The sequence below is a fragment of the Tachysurus fulvidraco genome, chromosome 15 (assembly GCF_022655615.1).
Source record: "Tachysurus fulvidraco isolate hzauxx_2018 chromosome 15, HZAU_PFXX_2.0, whole genome shotgun sequence".
NCBI classification, from domain to species: Eukaryota; Metazoa; Chordata; class Actinopteri; order Siluriformes; family Bagridae; genus Tachysurus; species Tachysurus fulvidraco.
Genome location: NC_062532.1, coordinates 13,080,931 through 13,108,043, shown reverse-complemented (window position 1 = coordinate 13,108,043; position 27,113 = coordinate 13,080,931). Strand labels below are relative to the sequence as shown.

General features: G+C 39.7%; 1 protein-coding gene and 1 long non-coding RNA gene across 9 annotated transcripts; one reads left to right on the top strand and one right to left on the bottom strand.

Moving 5' to 3' along the window:
* Nucleotides 1-392: 392 nt before the first annotated feature.
* rfx1a (regulatory factor X, 1a (influences HLA class II expression)) lies at nucleotides 393-17,884 on the top strand. Of its 8 annotated transcripts, XM_047800618.1 has the most exons (19): nucleotides 393-549; nucleotides 1,477-1,532; nucleotides 1,850-2,186; nucleotides 2,424-2,533; nucleotides 4,484-4,579; nucleotides 5,342-5,427; nucleotides 6,202-6,625; nucleotides 7,497-7,696; nucleotides 7,792-7,911; nucleotides 8,505-8,635; nucleotides 8,956-9,074; nucleotides 9,251-9,360; nucleotides 9,612-9,763; nucleotides 10,842-10,939; nucleotides 11,143-11,292; nucleotides 12,854-13,062; nucleotides 14,177-14,330; nucleotides 14,502-14,547; nucleotides 15,520-17,884. In XM_047800618.1, the coding sequence occupies exons 3-19, from the start codon at nucleotides 1,871-1,873 to the stop codon at nucleotides 15,672-15,674; spliced, it is 2,676 nt and encodes an 891-aa protein (XP_047656574.1). In that variant the 5' UTR covers nucleotides 393-549; nucleotides 1,477-1,532; nucleotides 1,850-1,870; the 3' UTR covers nucleotides 15,675-17,884. The 8 variants fall into 8 exon arrangements, with proteins under 8 accessions (XP_047656574.1, XP_047656575.1, XP_047656578.1 ...); XM_047800619.1 differs by lacking the exon at nucleotides 1,477-1,532 and having other exon boundaries at nucleotides 15,523-17,884; XM_047800622.1 differs by lacking the exon at nucleotides 1,477-1,532 and having other exon boundaries at nucleotides 394-549; nucleotides 6,202-6,574; nucleotides 7,515-7,696.
* Nucleotides 12,955-27,113, bottom strand: LOC125138632. The gene is made up of 4 exons (XR_007137886.1): nucleotides 26,975-27,113; nucleotides 26,449-26,827; nucleotides 15,463-15,670; nucleotides 12,955-13,086 (listed from the first exon to the last, which is right to left on the bottom strand). It is a non-coding gene; the product is annotated as an uncharacterized LOC125138632 (long non-coding RNA).

Here is a 27,113-nt window from a genome sequence, read left to right as displayed (position 1 = left end):
TAAGTTTTATTATCTTGTAAAATAAATATTTCCCCCCTCATCATTTCATTAACAGCTGACAGGCCTTTTGCTCATTGCATGCATTTTGTGTAAGTTCTGAAGAACAATTCCGAAGACCACTGAATAATATCACGTTATGTTCACCAATATTTGTGTACAAAAGGGCAATATTTCTTCACTATAACGATTTTCGCACCTTCTGCCATTTTAAATCAACAGAACGTACACAAGCTCGTGCGCCTTTAAGGCTGTTCACAGCTATACAGCAAATTCGGACAAATAAGGGGATGCAAACAAGACTGACACGTTCTCTGAACCAATTGATGAGACACAACTTCGGTGTCGTGTCTCCATTTGGACCTATCAGTGATTACAAAGGGGGCGGGACGTGAGCGGGTGGGTAGCAACAGTTGCCCGGGTGAGGACGAAGCGCCATAGCCACGGTAGTCCTGGCGACAAGAGCCCAGCAACAAGAATCAACAACAACAGCCCGATTCATTGAAACGCTAAAAAATCAAACATAGCGGTGGAAAAAACACGGATTAAAAGGTGAATATTTTTGCATACCAAATGACAATACGAACGAAAGGGAAACGATTATGGTTGTTGTTGTTTTTTTTTTTTAAACCTAGACTGTATATAATGTGTCAGTAGCCATTATTTGCACCAGCCCTGCTAAGTGATTGGCTCTAAAGGTGCACAGGGCTTAAGCGCAGGCTAGCGGCGACGCGAATCAACACTGCGCGCACAACGCAAAACTGCTGTCGGCCTCGTACTAGCTGCTCGTTGTTATGGCGATGCCAAACGCTACACTGATTGTACAAAATGGCGGGTTGTTAGCGAGAATACGCGAGTCTGCACATTGGGCTAGCTAACCAGCGCGAGATAGCAACCTCGGCTCACTCTCAGTAGCTCGGGAGCGTTGCTAGGTAGCCAGCCGCGGCAAATAAACGCCGTTGGCATAGCTACACCACATCCACTGTTTCCGGCTAAAGGGGGAAAATGTTGCAACAAATCTAAAATATATGTTATTCAAGTGGAAGTATAACTGCTGTAACGCAGATGTGTTGCAAATATACGATTTCCTGTTCATGTAGTAATAAAAGGTTCAGTCCCTTTGACATAAACGGTTGCACCGAACCGGTTTCACTTCACTTTCGCCTAAGAAACGTCCTTTCTATAAAATAGCCATGATGTAAAGGACGTTCACTTTAGTTAATAAAGGGAAGTGTTGTTGCCAAGGGGTTTGCTGTGTAATATAAAAAAGTGTGTCTATGGAGACAGCGAAACTATAAATAGCAGATTAAGGAACTACCAGCCACTGGCATTTTCATGAGAGGTATATTAAGCTTTGAGAAACGCCTTCAGTGCTTCAGTTCTTAGCAGTGCAAGCTTGAAGTCTGAGCACAAAGAGATCATATTACTAGTAAACAGGACACCAAATCCTCTACCTGATATTCCTTTCTCTTTGGACAGGGCTTCTATATAATGGCTTTTAGGGGAAGACCAGTGTGCAGGGATTTTCGGATACAGTGAGTGAGGCAGGAATACACTATGGATCCATCAACGGGCATCATGCACGCACACATTCTCACACTCGTTCACTAGTTTAGAATAGCCAGTGTTTTTGGGAGGTGGGAGGAAACTAAAGAACCTGGAGAAAACTCAGGAGAACTAGGAAGACATCGATACCAGAACCTTGGAGCTGTGAGGCTAAAATTCTACCCGTTGCACCACCTGACAATTTCTTTATCAGTCACAATCAACCTGTACTGAACTCACATTCTGATATTCTAGCTTCTGATTCAATATTGAGATCATGTTTTGAGATGTTCTGTGTGATTTGCAGCGTGTCAGCCAGACAATCTCGATGGCAACTCCAGCTTATGTCGGGGAGCTGCAGCAGACCTCCCAGCCTCCAGCAGGTGCTGTAACTGTAACACCAGGCCAGCCAGTTGTTGTCACGACTGCAGCGCCTCAGCAGTACCTGTCAGAGCTGCAAAATACCGTGACCTCTGTCTCAGCTTCGGCAACTTCCGGCCAGGTCACTCCTCCTCCTGCACAAACCCCACCCACACAAGTCCCACCCACACAGACTCAGTATGTCCCAGCTGAGATGCAGAATTCACCCACACAGTCCAGCAATGCCCAAAACACACCTCAGTACATCGTTGTTACGGTTACAGGTGAGTTGAAGTGTTGCCTTAGATAGAACAAGATAAAATCTGTACTGATATAAGCTACGTACACTGATGTACTAACTGTTGAATTACAGCTGTATTATAATAATAGGTACTGTGGGTTAAACTTTTATGTATGATGTAATGATGTAATAAAATGTGTATAATGGAAGCCTTTCTTTTTTTTTTGGTTATCCAGCTTTGAGCCACCTCTAAAAATTTTTTGTTTCTTTCTTCCTCCAGAGGGCTCCATCCATTCCAGTGACTCAGTTTCAGATTCCAGTCCTCCACCTGCAGTGGTACAGACCGGAGTTCCTACTCAGGTGGTGCAGCAGGTGCAGTCAGCCCAGCAGGTAAAAACACACACACACACTTAAAATTCATTGGAAAAGATCATCAAGAAATCATATGATCCATAGTTTGCTCTGCACATATATATATGCTCAATCATATTGTTAAAAATTATTATTTTATTCTTCACAATACAAAACCACAAAGTCTGTCATCACTTCTTTACAGAATGTAGCATCATTTACATACTTTTTTCTGACATGGTTGCTGTTAGTTTATAAGGAAAATACCTTCTATATCCAGGATTTCTTAATTTTCTCACAACCCGAAACAGAGCATATTTTAGCTAGTCATATATTATAGTTTAAAAAAGGTTTTACTTTATCTGTACTTAAATTATGGTTTTTAGTGCAACTGTAGGTACAATTAATCATTGATAATAAAATAAGTACAATTGAGTAATAGGATCCCACTAGTGGACAGGTTGAAAACTTAACAGTTTATGCTATATAAGCATCAGTCCTTTGCCCTGTACATTTCCCTGTGCTGATCCAATTAAACTCTTACAGACATTGGGCTGGGCATCTAAAACCATATTTTCAACAATTTATATTTTGCTCTTAGTTTAGTCCTTTTGACCTAGTCTGATCTTTTGACCTAGTCTGGTCCTGTTTCTGTGGTTTTAAATAAAATAAAAAAACAACAACAAATAAACATGTGACCAACACATGGCATGTTAGATAAAAACCTAAAGATTACAGTTTTAGCTTTAATTGCAGTTTTAGCTTTAATTGCACACTTAAGATTGTTACATATCAAAACAAACTATTATACAACTATGAAACCTACGATTATATCATCCTAAGGAACTGTATTTAAAATGTATAACTGCACACAAAGACATCACTTTAAACGCCATATGTTTAATCTAAAATATCACTCATATGTGTACATTTATATTATGTGCTACATTTTTCTTTTTTATTAAGGGTGAATAATCATAGAGTCGACTGCATTATAATGGTCAGTGTATCTGCTATGTGCGTTGTCATAGAAACACCCGATTTACAGAGTCCAAGATGATGAACAGCGCTGATAGAATCTCTGAGTCGTTATCCTATAATTAATGCGATTTAGACAGTAATGAACAAACTAATATTTGGATGGAAATATGTACATCTCACACACACACACACACACACACACACACACACACACACACACACACACACACACACACACACACACACACACACACACACACACACACACAATGGGCCTCATTTATGAATATTTTAGTGAATTGCTTTTGTGGTCCAAACTGAATTTAAATTCCTGGCAGACGGAAAAGCTGTTTTTCTTTGTGCTTGTGCATGTGTTGATCAATGCCTAATCAAATGCATTTGTGGCACGGCTGATTTAAATTTAGTCTCTAAAAGGCAAAACTCTCACAAAGAGATGGAATGACAAATGCTCAGCCTCTCCAGCATTGTATGCGCTAATTCTTCCAGTAATGCATCTCAGCCACTGCAGTGAGTTGGTTACTATTCACACAAATATGTGCTTAAAGGAATGGCTAGTCTTATTTGTCTTAATTTATGTGTTTGTGTTTGGATTGCATTTGATTCTCATCTATAATTTAGACTTTTTTTTATTCCTGTGTGTAACTGAAACAAAGAGGCTATTTAAACTTGTCCATATATAAAAGTGTAGAATCTCATACCAGTTATAAGATTTTAAATCTATCACTCGAGTCTCACTCAAAGGCTCTGAACATTTTTTCAGAAGTAAATGGATTTTCATGAATACCACATTTCTTTTGTAGATGCTCCTGTGAACAGTTTATGAATACATAATAAATGCGGTAGAATCCATGTTGATAAATAGGGCGTAAAGCTTTTTACATTGGCTTGGCTGTGGTGGTTTTTTGACAATGTTGATGACTCTGCACAGCCTTACGAAGGCTTGTTTGTTTCTCAAGAGAGTTCAGTTTCTCTGTATTTTGCCTGCAGAGGTCTGTGGTCCAAGCCATATCACAGCCTACCAAGACTGAACAGGGCACACAAATGAACGTCACCAGCCTACAACCTGTACACTTGACTCAGGAGGTGATCTCTCTCTCTCATGCACAAGCCTGATTTATTCTTTTGGCTCTCACTCATGAGCATGATTAAGAAAACATTCATACTTCTACACCCAACCTCACATATTCTCCTACATGCTTATAGACTGTCCAACATTTTTCTTAGTAACACATGACCCTTTACAGTAGGTGTCACAACTGTTCTCTTAGCTTAGGCAGAGAAATGTGCAATCCTGCCATGTTTACTTTCAGATTCCTCCCAATGAGAGTGAGAGATACAGGGACAGAAATGGAAGAGAGAAAGAGACGAGTGGAAGGAGAACAGGGCAGATGTAGGAGTGACAGAAGCAAGACACATAGGGGTATTTGTGGATGCCTACTCTCGCACTTTACCCATTTTAACCTGAATCTGCCTGTGGCTTTGCCCTCGTGTGCCCTCCCAGTTCCTGTCCTTGCTCTGGGCTGTGAGCCAGAACAGCTGCTCTACACTGACATCCCCACAGCCACTGCTGCACAAGCCCTGCCTGTTTAAGGTGGTCCCTGACCATAGAGTAGGTGTCTGTAACAGAAAGAGCTTCAACGGTTATGGTGTTTCTGATCCTAGTATATGTAGTCTCGAGGTAAGCATGTTCCTCTAATGAGAGGTTTTGAAAATGCATAGAAAGAGGAAGAAAGCAGCAAGGAAGGAAGTGAAAACATTCTTACTTTGAGCAAGATTTCTAATGTCAGTGTGTGTTTCTATGTGTGTGTCTGTGTGTGTTCTCATGGACACATGAATGTGCAACAGCTGCAGCAGGTTCCAGTGCAGCATGTGTACACTAACCAAGTGCAGTATGTGGAGGCAGGAGACACAAGCTACACTACCAGCACCATGTAAGTTCAAGTGCTGACTGTACACACATGGTCTTTTCAAACGACACCCTATCAAAGACAAAAAAATAAATACATAAAAATTCAAAGGTGTAATTAATGGACTGATAAAGGTTTTATGGTTTACTTTTTTGAAAGATATCACTCAAAAATCCTGATTGGCAAAAATGCCTGGTAGAAAAACGGTCATTTCTTTATTTCGGGCTTCCATTTTTTTCTAACCTGAACATGATCTCCACCTCCAGCTGAAACAGAGCCTGCTAAATGCAGACACTTTGCTTTGTTTAAGGCTAATTTATACTTCACAGTAGTAACATGTTTTGCATGGGGGTTGCCATGCCAAGTTTCGCCAGCACTTTTGCAAAACTTCAACAAAGTTTCTCGTACTTTTTTCCCTAGAAATACCAACATATCTCCATGTCATCTAGCTTCCAAATATGTCAACACATTTACAAACAGACCTATATTGATCTTTCTGGTTTTCAATACATTCTAACTTGTTAACATTATGACACTGCCCTCTACTGGATATGTTTGTGTTACACGTGATTATGTTACGAAGATGTGGAGGTAGTAATCAGACGTTAACTCTAGAGGCAACTCACTAGTCATTTTCAGCAGACGATTTCGGGTCAGCTGCATGGAGGCTTAAGGTTTTCATTTCAATTGTAAATTGTCTCCCAAAAAGCTTATTTTACAAATTGCAGATTTTGAAAAAAAATTGTGGACAATAATAATAATAACAACAACAATTCTTTGCTTATTACCTCTTCTTAGACGTTCTGGCAGTTTTGTGTACACCGACAGTCCCTTGTACACTCAAACCAGTGGTGCTCAGTATTACGAAAGCACCAGTGTGAGTGTCTCCGCCTCCCAGGCTGCATCTCCTGTGAATACGGGCTTTGTGACAGGGACGGGGCAAATTGTGACCAGTGCCACACCTGGTACAGGTGGTGGAGCCACAGCAGTAATCGCAGTGTCAGGGACGGCCGCTAATGGCTCTGGGGATGGAGGAGGTGGGGCTAATGGGAGCAGTGGTAGCTACGTGATTCAGGGAGGCTACATGCTCAGCAGCAGCGGGGCCACTAGCAGCAGCACCAGTGGAAACGGCCAGAGTTACTCACAAAATGCTCGCGTCTCCCCAGCCACCGTGAGTATTAGCGAGGGAGAGGAGAATAGCGTGCCGTCTGCAGACAAAAAGGTATGACCGCAAAAAGAATTCACAAAGGAGAAGAGTGGAGGCCATCCGCTCGACTACACCTGTCACTCACTTCTCCACCTTCACCTTTACCAGTATCAGAACGATGATGTGCTCATCGTTCCCTTTCACGCATCAGAGAGCACAGTCAAAGAGCAGATGGAGTCAGTAAGTCGCCACTGAACCTCTGCCATGAATGGAAAAATTGAATGCAGTTATCAAACCTGTTAAGTTTACTACAGAGAAACAGACTCTGAATACATGAAATATGCATTAATTTAAATGTATCCTACAGCAGCACTAGCACAGATTTTCTTCTTTCACTGTGCTGTCATGTTCATCAAAATCAAATATAGAATTTAGTCATAACTTCATCACGTTTCATATCATAATTTGCATGAGCGAAGAGAATCACCTTTAATATTCATATTCACTCAAAAGGCCTTCAAACACAGCTGTTAGGAGAACCACACAAAGCCACAGGCATCCCATTGGTTACATGTTGTTGCATACCCATATTGTATGCGACGGCACGCTGAAAGATATGATTGATATGCATGTGTGTGTGTGTACATGTGTGTGTATATGTGTGTGTACATGTCATGTAACTGCCCTGTATATAACTAGCACGGGATGGTGTAACTGTATGAATTAAAATTTGAATCGCATATAAATTCATATATGATCACTTGGGTCTCATATGTCATGTCATTGGGACATATCTCTGTCAGCATGTGTATGCATGAGTGGGAAAGTGCATGCGAACATGTCTGTACACTGTGTGTCCTGTCCTTGTCTGTGTGTGTGCGTCAGGTCAACCCTGGGCTCTCTGTCTGAGTGTGTGTGGGGCTGTGTGTGTGTCTCATCCTTGCAGCTGTCCTCTGGCCCTCAGGTGCAGTGGTTGTTGGATAATTATGAGACGGCGGAGGGTGTGAGCCTGCCGCGCTCCACTCTCTACTGCCACTACCTGCTGCACTGCCAGGAGCAGAAGCTAGAACCTGTCAATGCCGCCTCCTTCGGAAAACTCATCCGCTCCGTCTTCATGGGCCTGAGGACGAGGCGCCTGGGTACTCGGTAAAAGAAAAAAAAAAAGAGCATAGACAGCTAATACTCACACCCCCTCCACAGACATGTGTACAACAGCAGACACATATCTGCTTTGTTTTTAGAGGGAACTCGAAATATCACTATTATGGGCTGAGGATTAAAGCTAGCTCCTCTCTGCTCCGGCTGATGGAGGATCAACAGCACCTGGCAATGAGGCAGCAACCCTTTTCCCAAAAACAGAGGTAATCTAATCTAATCTAATCTAATCCTCTATTCTCTACATTAGCTATGAGAAAATACAGGCCTTGGATGTTGCATGTTTGATTCATGATGTATAACTTATTAGACTCAGATCGAAAACGTGAGTTAGGATGTAGGTGCAGAGGCTTTTCAAAAGACTCCACACACAAAATAAACCCCCTTCACAATTCAGATCAGTGCTTCTAAGTACAGGAACACACAGTGTTTAATGTTAACAATCGGGGCAATAACAAAACTCAGAAATTAAATTTTTGTTAAACGTAAACCCTCCCCATCCAGATGAGCCTACCATAAAATCTAAAAAATCCTCCACCTCTCTGGTTTTTCAACCACATTATTCATAACCCAAAGGTAAATGACTAACAATACAATAAATAAATATAATGAGTTGATGTGCATATAATAAAAATGTAAAAAGCAGAAAATTCAAGCAGAAATGCATATGGGATTAAAAAGTTGTTAAACGATGGTGTGAATACAGCTTTAGTTACCGCTTCCGTATTTATATCTTATGGCTGTTTTTATTTTTATTTTTTATCATCATTCAATTGCCCCTAATGTCATACCTGTTTAGGTTGAAGCCAGTACAGAAGATGGAAGGAATGACCAATGGGATGTCATCAGGGGCAGGACAACAGCAGCAACAACAGACTTCAGGGCTTTCTGACATCAGTGCCCAGGTTCAACAGTACCAGCAATTCCTAGGTATGAATATATATAGTATCAGTTCAGAATCAGACTGGCCATCACTTGGGTACTATCAAATTATACGATCATGTTTGGATCATCGGTATTCATATATACACAATCAATTAGAGTCTGGAAAGACCCATTTGAATGTGGAAGAGTTTGCACAACTGTCCATGTAAGTGTCAGCGATGTGAGCGAGCAAAATTTTTGTAAAATGGCAAAGAATTCTGCAGATTATATGTAACAGTGTTGAATTTAAGGACACGAGTTGAGGGCAAAGGCAAATGAATGAGCTCAGATTTTCTGATGGATTTCCTGTGTTCCTGTGTGTGAAGATGCATCCCGTGCTCTCCCAGAGTTTCCTGAAATTGACTTGCAGGGCAAACCTTTGCCAGAGGGCATTGAGCTGGAACACATTAAGAGCTTTCAGCTACTCTACAGAGAGCACTGCGAGGTAACCCAGCAATCTGTATTTCTCCAGTCTGCATCTGTATCTGAACGAGAGCCAGACAAAACCATTTATAGTCCAGTCTTTATATAATAAATTTGATCTTTATTTGTAGATTGTATTTGAAATATAAGCAGCGCAGACTGTAGTGTGTATGTGGGCTGCTTTCTGTCTTCCCTCAGGCCATTCTGGATGTCATGGTGAACCTGCAGTTCACACTGGTGGAGACACTGTGGAAAACTTTCTGGAGGTTTAGCGAGAGCCAGGCAGGAGACCCGGTCACACTGTCTGTGTGAGTAATGACACACTCTGATGCGTCATGCCACGTTTTAAGGTGAAACATGTAGGTGGAAGCAGTCCTGTGGCTAAAGTGCCTGAAATGTAGAAACATTTATAATGCATTTATCAGTCTAGCGTGGCCAAACAATACAGATACAGATGCTCAAAGTGGGAATCTGTAGGAAAGTTCTACCAGATATATAGCTTTGAAAACTGCCAGAAAACTGGTGGAAGCAGCTTGTCCTTTTTTTTTCTTTTCTATAGTCATGATGAATCAGAGAAGCGATTGCCCAAATCATGTCTGGTGCTGCTGTGCAAGTATGAGCCAGCGCTGCGCTGGAGCCGTGACTGCGACAACACTCTGTACCAGGGCCTGGTGGAGATCCTCATCCCAGATGTACTGAGACCCATACCCAGTGAGTCCTCTCACTCGTCCTCTATCAATCTTCAGTACCAATACATCTGATATCACAGGATACCACTGACGAATTAAACTTTTGTTGCATGCATGCCCAGGTCAGCCATTCTTTAGCATAAAAACACTGTAACATCTTAAACATTAGATGCAGAAGGAATTGCACTCTTGTATCACAAGTATAGTCCAGTCTTTTATCATTCTTTATAATATCAGCTTCTGTAACATGGATTTGACACACTACATTTAAAGAATAAGACGTAATAAAACTATTCTCACGAGTATCGTCAATAGTATATCTTGAAAACCAATCAGCCAGAAAACCAACCAGTCTATAACAAAAACAGAGCGATTTTGCAAAGGGGAGTTTGTTTTCCTTGTTCACTGCTATATTTGTGATTACCATGGGGAATAAGAGAAAGACTTATTAGTAGTTGTATCCAACTTTTAAGCACTAGAGCAATACAGTGAGCTTTCCCTGAGATTATGTATAATCTGTGTGTTCAGGTGGAAATTGAGACTAATCTGTGATCACTTTGGGTTTCTCTCTGAAGTAGTCCCATTAATGAAAGGATGACATTTAGATTTAGAGTTTAAACTACAAACCACATGGACAGAAGAATTCATCCAATTTTTTTTTAAAAAAAGATGCATTTAGCATAAAGTTCCAAAAAAACACCTACTGGTTCACTGACTTAAATGTCTGTTGTGTTAATTGTGAACCATAAACTGGTTTTCTGTTGTTTTCTCATTACAGGCAAATTGGATAAATGGTTGTGGTTCTTATTTTTTTTAGATGTAATAGATTACAAAATGAAAGAAAACGAGGAATGTGGTAGCCTAGTGGTTAAGGTAGGACTGTTGGAACCGGAAGATTATGAGTTTAAGTCCCAGGTCCAGTTGCTCTGGATAAGGGCGTCTGCAAAATGCTGTACATGTACAAGAAATTGCTTTTGTATTGACCTTCACCATAAAACCCATTAACGTCCTTTTTTTTCAAGACTCCGTAAGTGCAATTGCCAAACAAATCCATTCTCCAATTTTCAAAAATAACAGATTTAAAATACTTCTCTCTCCAGGTGCCTTAACTCAAGCCATTCGAAACTTTGCCAAGAGTCTGGAGAGCTGGCTGACTAACGCCATGATGAACATTCCCGAGGAGATGGTCCGCATAAAAGTGAGACGACTTTATAATAATTACTAAAATAAATTAATCTTGTACTAATTGATAGTTGACTTTTTAACAAACCCAAAATTTGAAGGAAAAGTATTTTTTGAACAGCTGCTCTTCCTTTTCTTTGAGCCCCAGCAGAAAGATATCGACATTTAGTTTTTATTCATTTTTCACCGTGTTGATTTTTTTCCCCTCTGTGTTTGTAGGTGACATGTGCGAATGCGTTTGCTCAGACGCTGCGTAGGTACACCTCTCTAAACCACCTGGCCCAGGCTGCTCGTGCTGTGCTGCAGAACACCGCGCAGATCAACCAGATGCTCAGCGACCTCAACCGAGTCGACTTTGCAAACGTGCAGGTCTGTGTGGTCCCTGTGTAGGAGAGACTCTCGAGTGCTCTGTGGGATGTTTAAAACTGACAGTGTGTGAAATGCAGCATATTTTCCATTTGCATTTAATATTCTGAATAATAAATTACAAACCACATTTTGTACAAACACCTACTGGTGCACTGATTGTTCCAACATTCGCTCTTAAATTTGTCTTACTTGTGAACCATAAACTGGTTTTCTGTTGTTTTCTCACTACGGGGAAATTGCCTTATTGGTTATGGTTCTTAAATTTCAGATATAATAGATTACAAAACAAAATATGCAAATGCAGAAAATTCTTTAGAAATAATGTGTGCAAATTTGTTTATAGATAAGGAATAAAACACAACAAAGAGTGGATGTGATAGTTATCCATTTTCTGTACCACTTATCCAACCCAGAGCCTGGAGTCTATCCCAGGGCACAAGGCAGGTGACCCTCTGGCCAAACTCAGACACCCAATCACACACCATGGGCAAATTACAGATGGCTTATAATCAGACCTTAATGTCTATAATTCAGGCCTATGATTTAGATCAGCCTATAATGTGTATCTTTGGAGGACCTCAGAAGCCACTGTGTCCAACCGCAGAAGCCACTGTGTCCCCTGGATCTGGTATAAGAAGATTAAAAGACACTGTAATAAGATGATAAACAAAGGTGGTAAGGCAATTTCTACCCTTGATTATTTTCCAATAACAGTAAACAATAAACACTGTAAACCCCACAGTGTTTTGTTCCTCTTATGCCACAATGTCTGGAAAACTTACCAGATTGTTACAAAACATTGATACTGGAGACTCTTTCCAAAAATAAATAAACAATTGTCTTCTCACAGACAACCTCACCGTATCAAACCCCCCACTCCACCCCACCCCAATACTCCGATCCCTGAGCAGTCTGTTAATATAGAAACTATAATATATTAGAATGAGCACATCAACTCAACTCAAAAGAAAAGGAATCAACAACTTTTGACCAATTAGAAACCGAACAGTCAATATCAGTGTGGTATAAAGATTTCTATTCCCTATGTTCTCCCACATGAACATAATATTCATTAAAACCTATAGGGAATGGATGTAGTCATTGAGTGTGTGTGAAGAATGTAAATCTGGATCTGTTTCTCTGCCCTTAGGGAACTTTTTATATAGTAACAGGCCAGAACATAGAAAGTCTGCAATGAGTTGCATGCCACAGGAGTACTGTTTACTAATTATTGTCTAAACTCTAGATAACACTTTGTGATTTCCGCCCTAAGGTGTGAGGTACCTAGACGTGATCTCTTGTTATGACTGTATATGTAGCTTTAGTTTGATGCCTTGTTGTTATGTGTTGTCTTGTGGGAAAGTGTGAGTGCATCGTGACAGGTGACTAGTCTGCCTTTATGAGAGTGATAAGAGATATAGAGCTTTTCATCGTGTTTTTGGTCCCATAAGTGTTTTCTGAGATGCTCTTTTAACCATTTGTCAAGTTTGAATGTTACACAAATATATGGGGCATTGCACACACAAATAAACACATTCTGTTGGTCTCTTTCTTTGTGCAGGAGCAGGCCTCTTGGGTGTGTAGGTGTGAGGACCGTGTGGTGCAGCGGTTAGAGCAAGACTTTAAACTCACCCTGCAGCAGCAGAATTCACTGGAGCAGTGGGCTGCCTGGTTGGATGGTGTTGTCTCCCAGGTCCTAAAGCCGTACCAGGCCAGCCCGGCCTTCCCCAAAGCTGCTAAACTCTTTCTGCTCAGATGGAGCTTCTACAGGTGAGCCGTCCTTCAGCTCCCATGCTGTAAAGCAAGGAGTTTAGTGTCTCCAGTCAACACGATCTCATTGCATTTACATTTCTGGTAGCAGACTCCATTTAGCAGACTCCCTTATCCAGAATTACAATTTATTTCAATTTATACAACTGAGCAATTGAGGATTAAATGGCCTTGCTCAGGGTAGCATGGTGGACTAGGGATTTGAACTCATTACCTTTCGATCAGTAATCCAACACCTTAACCACTAGGCTACCACATCCCATTTCATGTACCATTTTATCATGATAAGCAAGATAAACTGAGCTAAATGTTCAAAGAAAAGTTGTTATATGTTTTTGCATAATTTCCATAATGACTATTTGAAATTTTTTGGCTGCATCTTCGATTAAGTGTTTACGTATAATGACTTAATAAGATACAGGATCAACATGGTTGGCCAGAACACCTACAATGCTCTTTTTCTTGAGCTGTAGCGGAAGGATGGAGCAACATTCCTCCTCAGGTGGTGTTGTGATGATAATTTTGGATGTCTATTGGGGCTTTTGGACACCTTCCGAAGGAAAAGAATTCCCAGAAGCCTGTTATGATCACAGCACAGATTTCATTTTTAATGAATTTTAAGAACAGGGACACTATGGATCTGCATACAAATTTTTACTAGGTTTCTTATTATAGTAATTACAGTAGTAATAATGTTTTTTTAAATTCCTGAATGCTCCAAACATCCAGCACTTACTGGTTTATATATATATATATAATATTTATATTGATGTTTAGTTATTGATTTTAGATTCTTATAGTCTTACAACTGAGATAAATAAATTTGCATTATGGCTTTGGTAGTAGTTAATAGTAATCTCCATCACTGATATATGATTTAAAAAAAAAGAAACACGGCATGGTTATAGCTTCTGGACCGCCCCATTTTGAGAACCATGGCTTTAAGGGGTAAAACTTTGATTAGTCAACTCATTTAACGAGTAGTTGTGAGAATAAGGAATGGATGTTGGCACTTTATTGGTTTCTGGCAATAATATTGTAATATTACTATAATAAGATAAGTATAATACTATATATCATACTTCCTTTTTTTAATCTCTCTGTCACTCTGCAGCTCTATGGTAATCAGAGATCTCACACTGCGCAGCGCAGCCAGTTTTGGTTCCTTTCATCTCATCCGCCTGCTGTATGATGAGTATATGTATTACCTAATAGAGCACAGAGTTGCTCAGGCCAAAGGGGAGACCCCTATTGCAGTCATGGGAGAGGTACACACAAATTTACACACACACACGTATGTGTCATCATGCACAGTATCAAGTTTACTGTAAAGGAAAATTAAACGATCAAGTTTACTGTAAAGGAAAATTGTAGCCAAAGGTTATCACAGTTTGGTTTTGAGTTTAATCCTTTTTTTGTTCATCTTTTTTTAATTGTAGTTTGCCAGCCTTGGTCGTAGTCTTAACACACTGGATCCTGATAAAGGTAATCTGCTTTGATTGCTCGCTCTCTCTCTCTCTCTCTCTCTCTCTCTCTCTCTCTCTCTCTCTCTCTCTCTCTCTCTCTCTCTCTCTCTCTCTCTCTCTCTCTCTCTTTCTGTCTTTCTCTCTCTCTCTCTCTCTTTCTCTCTCTCTCTCTCTCTCTCTCTCTCTCGCTCTCTCTCACTCACTCACACACACACACACACACACACACACAAACACACACACACACAAACACACAGTAATTAGCTTCAGAAGCTTCAGAAGCATTCTCAGTTGTAGTGAAGGCAACTCAGTTGTAAGTTTCCTACCAGTTAGTAAAAGAAAAATTCACTATTCTTATTTGATAGAGATTATTAACCTATATTAAATAATAAAATGAAAAAAATTAACAACACCAAAAAACATAATTATAATATGAGTTATAAAAAACTAAATAATAACTGACTAAAATCACATATTCTTTATATCTTTTTAGAATCTTTATTTTTTACTTTATGTATGTTTGTAATTGACCTGAATACAACTGCATTGTAAGAGTCTTTTAACATGTATTTTATTTCCTTATAAAAACCTTCTGAGAGAGAGCAGAGAAGTAAGTGTGGAGTGATTCAATCTACTGTTTCTTCATGTGAATGATTTTCTGTAGAATGATCAACTTACATTTTTATACTCAAGTCTTGTTGGGAAACCGGTTCATTCATGTTCTCACACAAAGTTGCTTTTAGAGCCATTACTGCTGTTCAGCATTTTTTCTTATGGACTTTTAGAATTTTAAGTCACAACATTGTAATTGTGAAGTAAAGCTGAAAAGTAAATTCACACACACACACACACACACACACACACACACACACACACACACACACACACACACACACACACACACACACACACACACGTGCATACACACACTTACCGGCTCTTTCTCTGTCACATCTGCAGTTGTAACCATTCCTTTGTGTGTGTTTGTCAGAAGAGGAGGATGAGGAGGAAGAGGAGAGTGATGATGAGTGTCAGGAATTGTCTCTGCCGGCTGATGGATCCGCTCTCGGTGACGAGTCTCTGGAGCCTCCGGCTAAGCTCGCCCGAACTGACCAGAGAGTTCTCTTTAGCAACACAGAGAACTGAGAACACACATTCCACCACACACACACACATACACACACACACACACACACACACACACACACACACACACACACACACACACACACACACAAATGTTCGTTATGGACACATAATGAAAACATGCTGCAGTTCACATAACTCTGTTCACATACAGTATACTTACTAACACATATACACTGAAACACACACACTCTCTCACAATTGTTTTTCTTTTTCTTTTTTTAAACCAATCTCTGTCAGCGATATCTGTGGCTTAGGTGTGATTAACAACAATCCTTGGCACATTTCCTTCAAATGAGAAAAAAAGAATAAGTAAGAACCTGTGCACTTGAAACTCGCTCATAATTGAAGCCTCAAGGCAAAGAGAAACAAGAAAAAAACTCATGAAATTGTATAAACATTTATCAGTTGCACCATTAACTTCCCATAGGCCTCCAGTATAAGTGGGTTTTAAGCTGTTTATGTTCTTTTATGTTCTGTCAGTACATTAAATATGCCAAGCTGATTCTCATGAAGTGTAATCACATGTACGCTACAGATGTATAGTGATCTGACTGAAAAACTCTGCAGTCATACTCTCGGAGTGAGACACGATCACTGGCACGATTTCAACGTGACAGGGCGTGATAGTGATCTGTATGAGAATCCAGACTGATGTGAAAAGAAACACACTTCCATGTGAGAAGGTGTTCATCAGTCAGTCAGAGCTACAATGCGCAAGCATGGTGGAGATGATTTTGCTTTGCGCCTCCATGCTGGCGCTGTGTTTCTGCCACAGAGAACAACAAAAAGCATGGACAATGAAACACTGGAGATTAGTTTGTGGACAGAATGGAGCCACTGACCCATGTGAGCTTCTGTCTATCAAACTCCTGCCGCCCATGAGGCTAAAAACGGGCGGACGTAGGTGCCAGCAGAACGACTGTAAACACGCATGTGCGTGTGTGTATGCGTGCGTGTGTGTAAGCGTGATGTGTATTTCCCGCGGTGGCCTCGCTGTGTGTCGTCTGTGTGCGTTTGTGGGTGGATTGGGGCCTTCCTGCCGTGCTGATTTGAGTGAAGGTGTTACCTTTATGTGTGAATGTGAGCGGGTGTATATGTGTGTATGTTGTTCAGAAGAAACGATAATAGTTGTTTTTGTTGGTGGATATTTTTTCATGCATCCATTCTCATTATTTTGTCATTCTTGTTGCCTTTATTGTACACTACCGTGTGTTACATACCAAGTTAAGATTCAGTTTAAAACTTAAAGAGAGTTCCTATTAGTTTTTAATTCTCTTCAGTCCCTTTCTCTGAATACTGCCTTATGTTTTTTTTTTTTTTTTTGAGACTTGACTTTTTGCACTTTTTTTGTTGTTCGGTTTTGGTGTCACATTCCAGACTTGGTATAGGATTGATAGTATCTGTGTCGTCTAACTAGAGTCACAAAGTGGAGCTCTTCTCTGTGTTAGACTGGTGATTTGCACTGTTTTGTGCACATTTAATGGTATATTGCGTATGTGTATTCAACCACATTTGAAAAAAACAAAACTGCCTACACACTGATTTACTCAGAGAAAGGGTGTGATAACATCTACTCAATGCAAAGTGACTAGGCAGTGATGAATAGATAAGTGCAGTGTTGTTTTACAAAAGCATTGCTCTTTGTCTCCGATCCCTAAATTTTACTTTCTAAGCAACTCCTTCAACACTTTTTTTTATTCTGTCCTTGTGGTGTAATGAAAACTTCTTTACGATAATTTGAATCGGTCCCTCATTCCGTGTGGGATCTTACAATCCATCATCTCAGATCTCTGTTTTCTTCAGCTACATGTCCAGAATGATTTATTAGACTGTATATTTTGCAAGCTACTGAAGCAACATTGGCTGCACTCGTGTTTACGTTTCCTGATAAACACAAACCAGCATGTACTTTTTCTTTCCCTCATGACCTTCTGATACAAAGACAACAAGACATATCACAAGATGTTCTGAAGAGCCTTTCAGTACAATAGCCATTTTCATAAACTGCAAGAATTTCCCTTTTAAAGTCATTTCAGTTTCTTATTTAAAAAAAAAAAAAACAAAAAGAAAAAAAGAAGATTAAAAAAAGAGTGACCGTGTTTTATTAATCTTCTAAACTATGAGGATGATTGTGCCTTTGGAGTAATCAAATGGAATTCAAATGTTTTTAATTTAAGATATGAATAAATTAAGAATTTCTAAAACCGTGAATGTGTCCAGCCTTTTGTTCTGTCTCTCATATAATTTTGGAAAGTGTACCAGATGCTGAGATCTTTATTAGGTTTTATGTCACTGTAGTGGCAGGTCGTTTTGCTCAGCAGCATGTGCTGCTTCCTGTTTAAAAAAAAAAAAAAAGACTCAACCATGAAGGTGCTTGATTTCAGTAACAAGTTCCTGTCTAGATAGTTTGTGGTTTCTTCTTTCATCTTTTAAGGAAGCAATAATGAGAAGACTGCATCGGTTCTATGTAAAGATGAAAAACATTACCCGGAAAACAAGCAGACATGCCTGCATGCAGTAGGTAGGTCATTCTCAGACTAATGTTTGATCTAGGTGCAGACACTAGTGTATGTAATGTATTTAGTTATTCAGAAACCACTGACCTCCTCTGATGTTCATGCACCAAAGCCTACAGATATGAGCATGAATCCATCTATCCATTGTTTCTGGTGTCAACAGGTCAGGCTGGTGGAGGAATAGCACTTACATTTATTTCATTTATATAACTGAGACCTTGCTCAAGGGCGCCAACAGTGGCAGATTGGCAATTCTTGATCTCATGACCTTCTGGTCGGGTATCCCAAGTCTTAACTAAAAAGGTTTCGCTGTCATGGATGGTGTGGGGAAGGTTTTCCCTTTCACACATAAGGTCTTCCAAAGCATCTTAATCAGCTCCCTGGTTCAGTAGTCAGGACCCTGGGATAACTGGATGTTCCCTTACTGGAAGTGCTGTCATATTTTCTGAAGTCTCTCAGCAAGAGAAAAAAAAAAGAGTGAGCAGTACATTATTATTGTTGTTAGTGTCTTATGTTAGTTTATTTGATGCTCTATATAATTTTAAGTGTTTAATAATTAAAAAAAAACACTAACTAGAAATGTTGCAGTTCATAATGAACTTTAAACAGCATAAAAAGCTAAGGTCAAAAAGATATCAATGTTGTCTGTTGTTGGTAAATGCCCCTGGTGACATTTTATGAATGAAGTATGTGGTCATGTCACCAGGAATTAAGTAATAAGTGTACCAATATTTAGTGTGCCAATTTCCATCTCATGGTCACAGTTTACTGTACCAGTTCATGACTGGGTTCATGTTATAGCCACAATACCTTGGTGTTTCTAACAAAGTGACTGAAGAGAGTGTGTGTTTTTATCTGGGTGCTGCTATAGGTTCATAAAATAAAATAATAGGTAAATTAAAAGAAGTGATCTCATGTGATCTTTAGGATTCTCACACACACACACACACACACACACACACACACACACACACACACACACACACACACACACACACACAGAGAGAGAGAGAGAGAGAGAGAGAGAGAGAGAGAGAGAGAGAGAGAGAGAGAGAGAGAGCGAGCAGAACTTTAACATCAGTAAATACATTTTTTTATTCTAAATCTGATTTCTGCAAACTGAGTCAAAAATAGGATATGGAATAGGTTACTACTGCAACTTTGAGGCAAATGCCTATGTTTTTGGGTGGATTTCCTACAGCTATTCCTCCACCTGTTCCTCTACCTGTTATCTTGTTTGTTGGTTAGCCTGTTTGTTGTTTAGCTTGTTTGTTGGTTAGCTTATTTGCTGGTTAGCTTGTTTGTTGGTTAGCTTATTTGCTGGTTAGCTTGTTTGTTGGTTAGCTTGTTTGCTGGTTAGCTTGTTTGTTGGTTAGCTTGTTTGTTGTTTAGCTTGTTTGTTGTTTAGCTTGTTTGCTGGTTAGGTTCAGTTTAAAACCGATGGAACAGGATGTCTGGCATTGATATTTATTGACTTATGAACTTTTTTTGAAATACCTGGAAATGAGATGAATTCAGGTTGATTTTCACATGGAACCTATAGAGGGCAGTATAGCACTATTGATGAAATGAAGCCTAGAACTTCAACGTCTCCATCATCCGTGTGTGATGTGCTGAAGAGACAATGTTGGAGGTGAAGCTACATGGGTAGCCTGCTGTCAATCAAATCAGCATGGATCTATAGTTTACCATCGAGTTGCATCAAATGAACAGACCTTTTTTATGCAGATTACGGTAGATTTACTGCTCAGAATTTTCTACTGTACAACTTTCTGACTGCATTCAATGTCAAAGCTCTGGTTAATTTGGCCACTTTATCAAAATAATTGCTCCTGAAAATCAGTTCAAAAGTCAAGCCGATGTATTCTTTGAAATCTGAATGAGGCGCTTTACAAACTTCATCAGGCCAAACTGAACATTTTACATTAATCTACATGCGCCACCTAGTGGCTTTCTATAGTCTGACATTAGAAGAAATGTCTGTAGGGCAACACACACACACACACACACACACACACACACACACACACACACACACACACACACACACACACACACACACACACACACACACACACACAGATATACATCTTAGCTCATGGGTGTTTCTCTCACCTCCAACAGGTGAATCTAACAGATAAGATAACCCAGAAACTCTAGATGAATTCTGAAGGGACACCCAGAGTTCATCCTGGGTTTTTTGGATAGGTCCAAGAGCTGGTGTACTTCCACTAAAAATACAGGCCCCATTCACAAAATGCCATTTAGCTAAGCAACAGGGGCGAATACTTATGCAATTACTTCTACTGTATATTATACTTCTATATTATACACTTAATTCTATTTAATTTCCACTACAACATGCAGAAAAGGGGGGTGAATACTTTTGCATGCCACTGAGCACCTGTGACACCTCTGTCTTTTTGGAACGTCATTTTTTTAGTTCTGATATGAGGCTAGATTCAACACTAGAAATAGCGCATGACTGAGTCAGTATAAAATAGGTCAATTTTGCCATCCACATACATTCGCATGGATGACACAATGAAAGAAACTTCTGAATCGGATCTGCTGCCTGTCAACCTGACATGACCACTCCAAACAGTAGCACACAAGCTGTACATTTCTCTTCCTCTTGGGTCTGTACTGCATGTCCAAACACCAGCCATCACATGATTTAAAATGGTTCCTACCCTCAAGTAACATGCATCATAAAAAGATAAAAAAGACTGTCATTCATTTTCATGACGTTTATAAACTCGGGTTCTGACAATTTTATGTGAAATATTCCGTAACATTCTTAACAATTCTTTTGTCAATTTTATTGATTTATTTATTTTTATCCATATCTCTATGAGCAGATTGATTTTGTAGACCTTGTTTACTGAATACCTTGACATGTCTTGGACAATTCTTGGTTATATGAAGACACTAATTAAATACGCATTCATTTCTTAAAACTGCTGCAGGTCATTTTATCAGATTTGACCATTTTACCAAGATATCAGACTTACTCATAAAGGGTAAAGTGATGCTTTGATATTGATCTTGACTCATAGTCTCACGTTCATTTGACTCGAGCTTGACTTGGCCTTGATCCCATTAAGACTCCTGACTTGATCTCGGCTAGTCTTGCTGATAAATTAGACAATAATAGTCTTGAGTACAGCCTTATTATTATGTTTTGTGTGCAGGAATGGATAGCAAGACTATTAGCAAGACTGGGTGGAAGTGGGATTAAAAACCCTGTGCACACACTATGTTACAGTGTGGAAACGTATGTGGACAGCTGACCATCATACCAATATATGGTCCTCAACCTGTCGCCAAATGTTGTGAGCACAAAATGACATTATATTAAATGTCTTTGTATACTGTAGCATAATAATTTCCCTTCATTGGAACTAAGAGGACAAATGTGCTCCAGCATGAAGATGCCCCGTGCACAAAGCGAGATGCAAATAAACATGGTTTAACAGGGCTGTAATGGAAGAACTAAAGTGGTCAGCACAGACCCCTGACCTCAGCCAATCTGAGCACCTTTGGGATGAACTGGAATGATAACTGCATCCAAGAAATTCCCACCAAACATCAGTGCACAGCCTGAGTAATGCTTTAAAAACCTAGTTGAAACCCTTTTCAGAAGAGTGGAGGTTATTATAACAGCAAAGAGGGGTTTAAATCTGAAACCAAATGAAACCACATAGGTGTAATAGGTCCATTCACATAGGTGTACTGGTGGGCATGTGGTAGCCTAGTGGTTAAGGTGTTGGGCTACCAATTGGAAGGTTGTGAGTTTGATCCCAGGTCCACCAAGCTGTCACTCTTGGGCCATTGAGCAAGGCACTTAACCCTCAATCACACAGTTGTACAAAAAATTAGATAATGTAAGTTGCTTTGGATAAGGGCATCTGCCAAAATGCTGTAAATGTAATGGTGAGATGTCCAAAATCTCCAGATCTTTGGTTTGTGTTCTCACACCAGAACACAAACACATACAGTACAATAACAAATCAAGGTCAATCACAGCTCTTCTGTGAATGATGAACCAGCTGGGTTAGACTTTAACATGAACTTGTAGAAGAGTAGTAGGTGTGGGCTGATAAATGTAATAACAACAGACAGACATCAGTATTAATAATTATATACACTCACCTAATAACCTTATATAATCTGCACTGACCAAAATAATTGACTGGATCAGGTGGCAATTCTTTTCAGATAATGTTCACTGACAAATCTACAATTTGTCAGTTTATCGAAAAACAAAATGTTTTATAAGTGGAGCATTTGCGAGTGATAAAAAAAAATCCAGAAAATATCCAAAAAAAAAAAAAAAACCCAACGAAAATGACAGCAAAAAACATCAAAAAACCCAACATTAGAACACTCCAGTTCAAACATGGCATCAAGCAATAACCTCTTTGCCTGTAATTGCCAACAGGAACAGTAGTCTGTTCCCAGTGAGCTAAATATAGTCATTGGGCCACTTTGTGTCATAATACACGTGATATGGGTGGGGAGAATATTGTACCTGACCTGACCCAACAGGCAATGTCTAAAAGTCAAATCTATTACTATGTTGTTAAGTCATGAAACAATACATTGCACAGATTTTTTGAAAATTAGGAAGAACAGAAGGTGAGAGAGAGATAGAGACAAAGAGAGAAAGAGGAAGACAAAGAGGAAGAGGTGGAGTAAGTTGGATGAAAAGACAGGCTTGAGGACGTAAGCTGAGATGCTGTTGGTCAATACACTGAGACGTCTGGCTATATTTGGCGGCTCCCCTGAGGTCTGCCTAGTGCAGAGTTTGGCCTTTTTCCCTCCTTTCCCTGGTTTCTGTCACAAGAACTAGAAAATAATATCAGCCCACTCACAGGGAAGAGTGTGTATTCAGACATCAACACCTCAGCACACATGCCGGCCCTGTCATCATCTTGTCACATTCTTATTTTTGCTTTCTGTTTATTGTTTTCTTCTATCATTTCCGCTCGGTTCCTTTTAGCTATCTGTTTGATGCGCTTGTCCGGCCTTTTGGCATGTGAAGCACCGTGGAGAGGGAACATATGCTGCTGCTCTCTATCTTTGCCATCTTTAAATGCGTGGCTTCCTCTGCCTTGTGTCCACCTGTTCCCGCAAGGCCTGCACTAACACTAGTGTTAATCTGCTAAGAGTCACCAGCAGCTACTGCTGATGCGCTAACGGCTGTAATCATCGCTGATGACTGACAACACTACTGTAACATTCTCTGGAGACAGATGTAACCTTCCTGAGAGACTGAATAAAGGCCTCAGCAGAGCAAAGAATGATTTGTCTATAAGAATCAATTCTTTTTACCGCTGTGCTACTGGATACTTTGCACCATTGAGCTGCAACCATTCCACTTTTTAGCAGATTAAACATATATCAATTTTCTATAGTGCTTCCTACTGAGCCTAATTGCAAATTCCAATAAGGTTCCCACTGGAATGCACAGCATATCATATCGTATAGTTCAGACGTGTCCTCCGCCCCTTGTTCAATATAATAGATTTGAATAATCATCGCAGTCAATAATGATTGACCTATAATAAGATCAAGTCAAGAAAGCTTCTTGACTTAACTTGACAAGGACCCTGTAGGCAACAGGCAATAGTGCAAAATGCAATGTTCATATTAATGAATCTTCATGATGCATTCGTTATGTATGAATTTGTTATATTCATGGAACCTTATTACAACAGCTTCTGTTAAAATCCCATAATCAAATCATTGTCTGGAAAAGTTTCATTTCCTGATTAGTTGTTCATTTTTTTAACAAAAACTTTTTAAAAACAACAACAAAAATATACTACCAAAGGAAAAATCCACCTAGAACTGATTTGCATAGCAATATTTAGAAATAAATACATGCTCTTCAATTGTGACAAATTATTTTAAGTTGATTTGTTTGATTTAAACTTGTTTTATTAGCATGTTGGTCTATTTCCTCAGTTTCCTTCATTGCCCACAATGCTGTTCATCTGAAGAGACTAATTAAGCAGCATTTTAGTCCTTTTGTTCAGCTCAGCTCAAACATAGAAGATTCCAACGCTTAGCTTTTATGCTAATTCCATCGTCATTGACATCATTCTTGTCTTTTCAGAGTTTTCTAACTAGACGAGTAGAGTGTCTGCCACAACACACAACTTTCTGCATTCTGAAGCTTTCTCTATCTCTACTAATTACTCACTCCTAACTTCTCACACGAATAACAAAATACATCGCCAAGCAAACAGATCAGCACCAAAAATCACTATTTCACCATAAACATATTTAAATTTAATGTCATTTAATAAGGGTGGACTTTTCCCTTTAAATAACTCCACACATGTATCTTCCAGCATATAATTACTACCACCTTTGTCTCACTTATTGATCAGGCACTTTGTTGATTTTCACAAATCCTGCTGACGAAGATTGAAAAGCAGTACAAAAGATATTTATCATCCAGCTCACTGATGAGGTCATCGAGAACATCTGCCCACAACTTAGTGCACATGCGTACATCAGTACCACAAAATCACAGTCATTCACGACTAAGGGATTTTACTCTCCACCTGCTGTTCACATGGTTTAATCATTGCATGCTAGAGACACGAACATGTTTTTTAGGTTTATGTACCTGGGTGACCGTTAAATTTTTGTCAACATAAGAAGTTCACTAGCAGTAGATCTACTTCATTTCCTTCTGCTTTCAGAGTAATATGGCTGAAAAATATTTTTCATAAGTACCATCTTCAAGTGTGAGAATATGTGTGAGGTGAAGACTATTTATGTGAGCATGTGTCATTGTGTGAAGAAGAGAAAACGGGTTCGTGAGCAATTGTTCATGCTTGCGTGTTTGTGTTTGTGTGTGTGTGTGTGTGTGGGAAGCGGAGGGTTGAAATCATTTGTAGGTCCCTCAGGTTTTTAATCTACCCTGTAATGGGAGGACGGAGCAAAGTTCCGTGTTATTGTACATAAGATCAGCACTACACGCATTTCAGTAGCAAACTACATTAAAGTATGCGTTTCTTTCTTCTATATGATAAGGTGAGGTGTGATGTGGTGAATATGTTAAAGTAACCTTTGCCTTTGGCATCTTTTCTGGTATAGAAGACAGCATCAGTACTCCTTATAAGAACACCCAGCTTAATATAGTAACCTATCACACTAAAAGCAAGTGCTTCCTTCGCCTGCACATCAGTAACACATCCTTAAAGAAGTCAAACCTGTAATAAAGCTAAACAGAAAGGCTGTCACGAGTTCTCACCAGCCGTTTGTACTGACATCATACCACTTTCACAGCTGAGGAGTCAAAACCCAGCACACAAATATTCAAATATTCAGCTCACAAAACTGAGAGAAGGGAACAGAATGAACAGATAAGGGTTCAATTAACCTTCCCAGTAACAGTCCTCAGAACAGTTTATTCTGAAATGCTTTTCTGAAGTGTATTTTTTTTTTTTCAGAACTAAAAAAGGTCTAAAAGTATTTTCAGCTCGGAAATAACATGAAAAGAAGCCTGGCTGACAACAATTATGAGCGTAGAAGAAGTTCAAAGTTATAAGTCATCATGAGTTAATACAGAATACACAACATGTTTTTTTATGACTGCAGATTCTCATTTGTGCCAAAATATGATTTACACACAACTCAATTAAAAGCACCGACATCCCTGACAATAAAATGCAAGCTCATTTCTCCATCTGGTGCTTGTCTTAAACAACATCTAGGTGATGAATCTGAATAACAACCTTGTGGTTTTAAGCTCCTGTCACATGAAAAATCTTGGCCATGGATGATATACGTTTGCCAAAGGCTTGATATTTATAGCTCTTCCCAAAAAAGTAAATTGTTCTTTTGCGTTGTGTCATTACTCCAGCCTGTTTTTTTCCATAGCCCAAATCTCTGACATGTAATCAATAGCTGTAAGCATTTTCACTTGCTGCATGCATTACTCTCTGCTCAAATTTAGCCATGTAAGAAGCATCCTATCCTAAGGATGAAGAGAATCAGTTACAGTGTGTATGGGAAAAGTATGGGAAGCTTGTTGAATTCAATTTATCCTGTTAATTTATATGTCACAATCATTCACAGTGTTTCTCTGTCCTTTTTTTTTTTTTTTACATTCATTCACCATAATGCTTTAAGCATTGAGTATGTGTGTGTGTTTGAGAGAGAGAGAGAGAGAGAGAGAGAGAGAGAGAGAGAGAGAGAGAGAGAGAGAGAGAGAGAACTAATCCATATCTTACAGCATCATCTCTTGGACCTGTTGATGACTTGCATCTCTCAAGGGTGAATGAAAGAAGGAGGAGAGAAAGCAGATATCCTGATAGAATGACAGATAACTAAAAACGTGTGTGAGAGCTTGAGAAATATAAGAACCACAGTGTGGGACTTAGCGAGGGAGGGAGACGCGGTAGGAGAAGAGAGAAGAGGATAAGTGAGAGAGAGAAACAGAGCAGGATGGAATGGGGTGGGGTAGGGTGGGGTGGGGTGGAGGGGACATGCAGGATAAATCCTTACGACATAATGATTACAGCTCACAAGCCCTTGCTCTGACACCGAGTGGACGAGGGTGCGGGATTACAACCGGACACAGTAATCCGTGGGCCAAGACACCACTCACCACTGCAAGGACAAACAAACAGCAGTTTAGTAAATGCTGAAGTGACCTCTAACCTACACAGTTATCCAGGTAGAGAGACAAAAAAAGAGGAGAAAAGGAAAGAGGAAAGAAGCAAAGAGGCAAGCTCACTACAGCTTAGAAGTTACAACCTGCAACAAGAACACAAATGGTTGCAGCCCTGCCCGCTGGTCCGTGCCATCTGTCTGCCAGCCTCCATACCTCGTCTGCATCTGGAGTAATTTCAGCTTGTCCTTAATGACAAGAACACAGTGGACCCGCGGCTGGAGA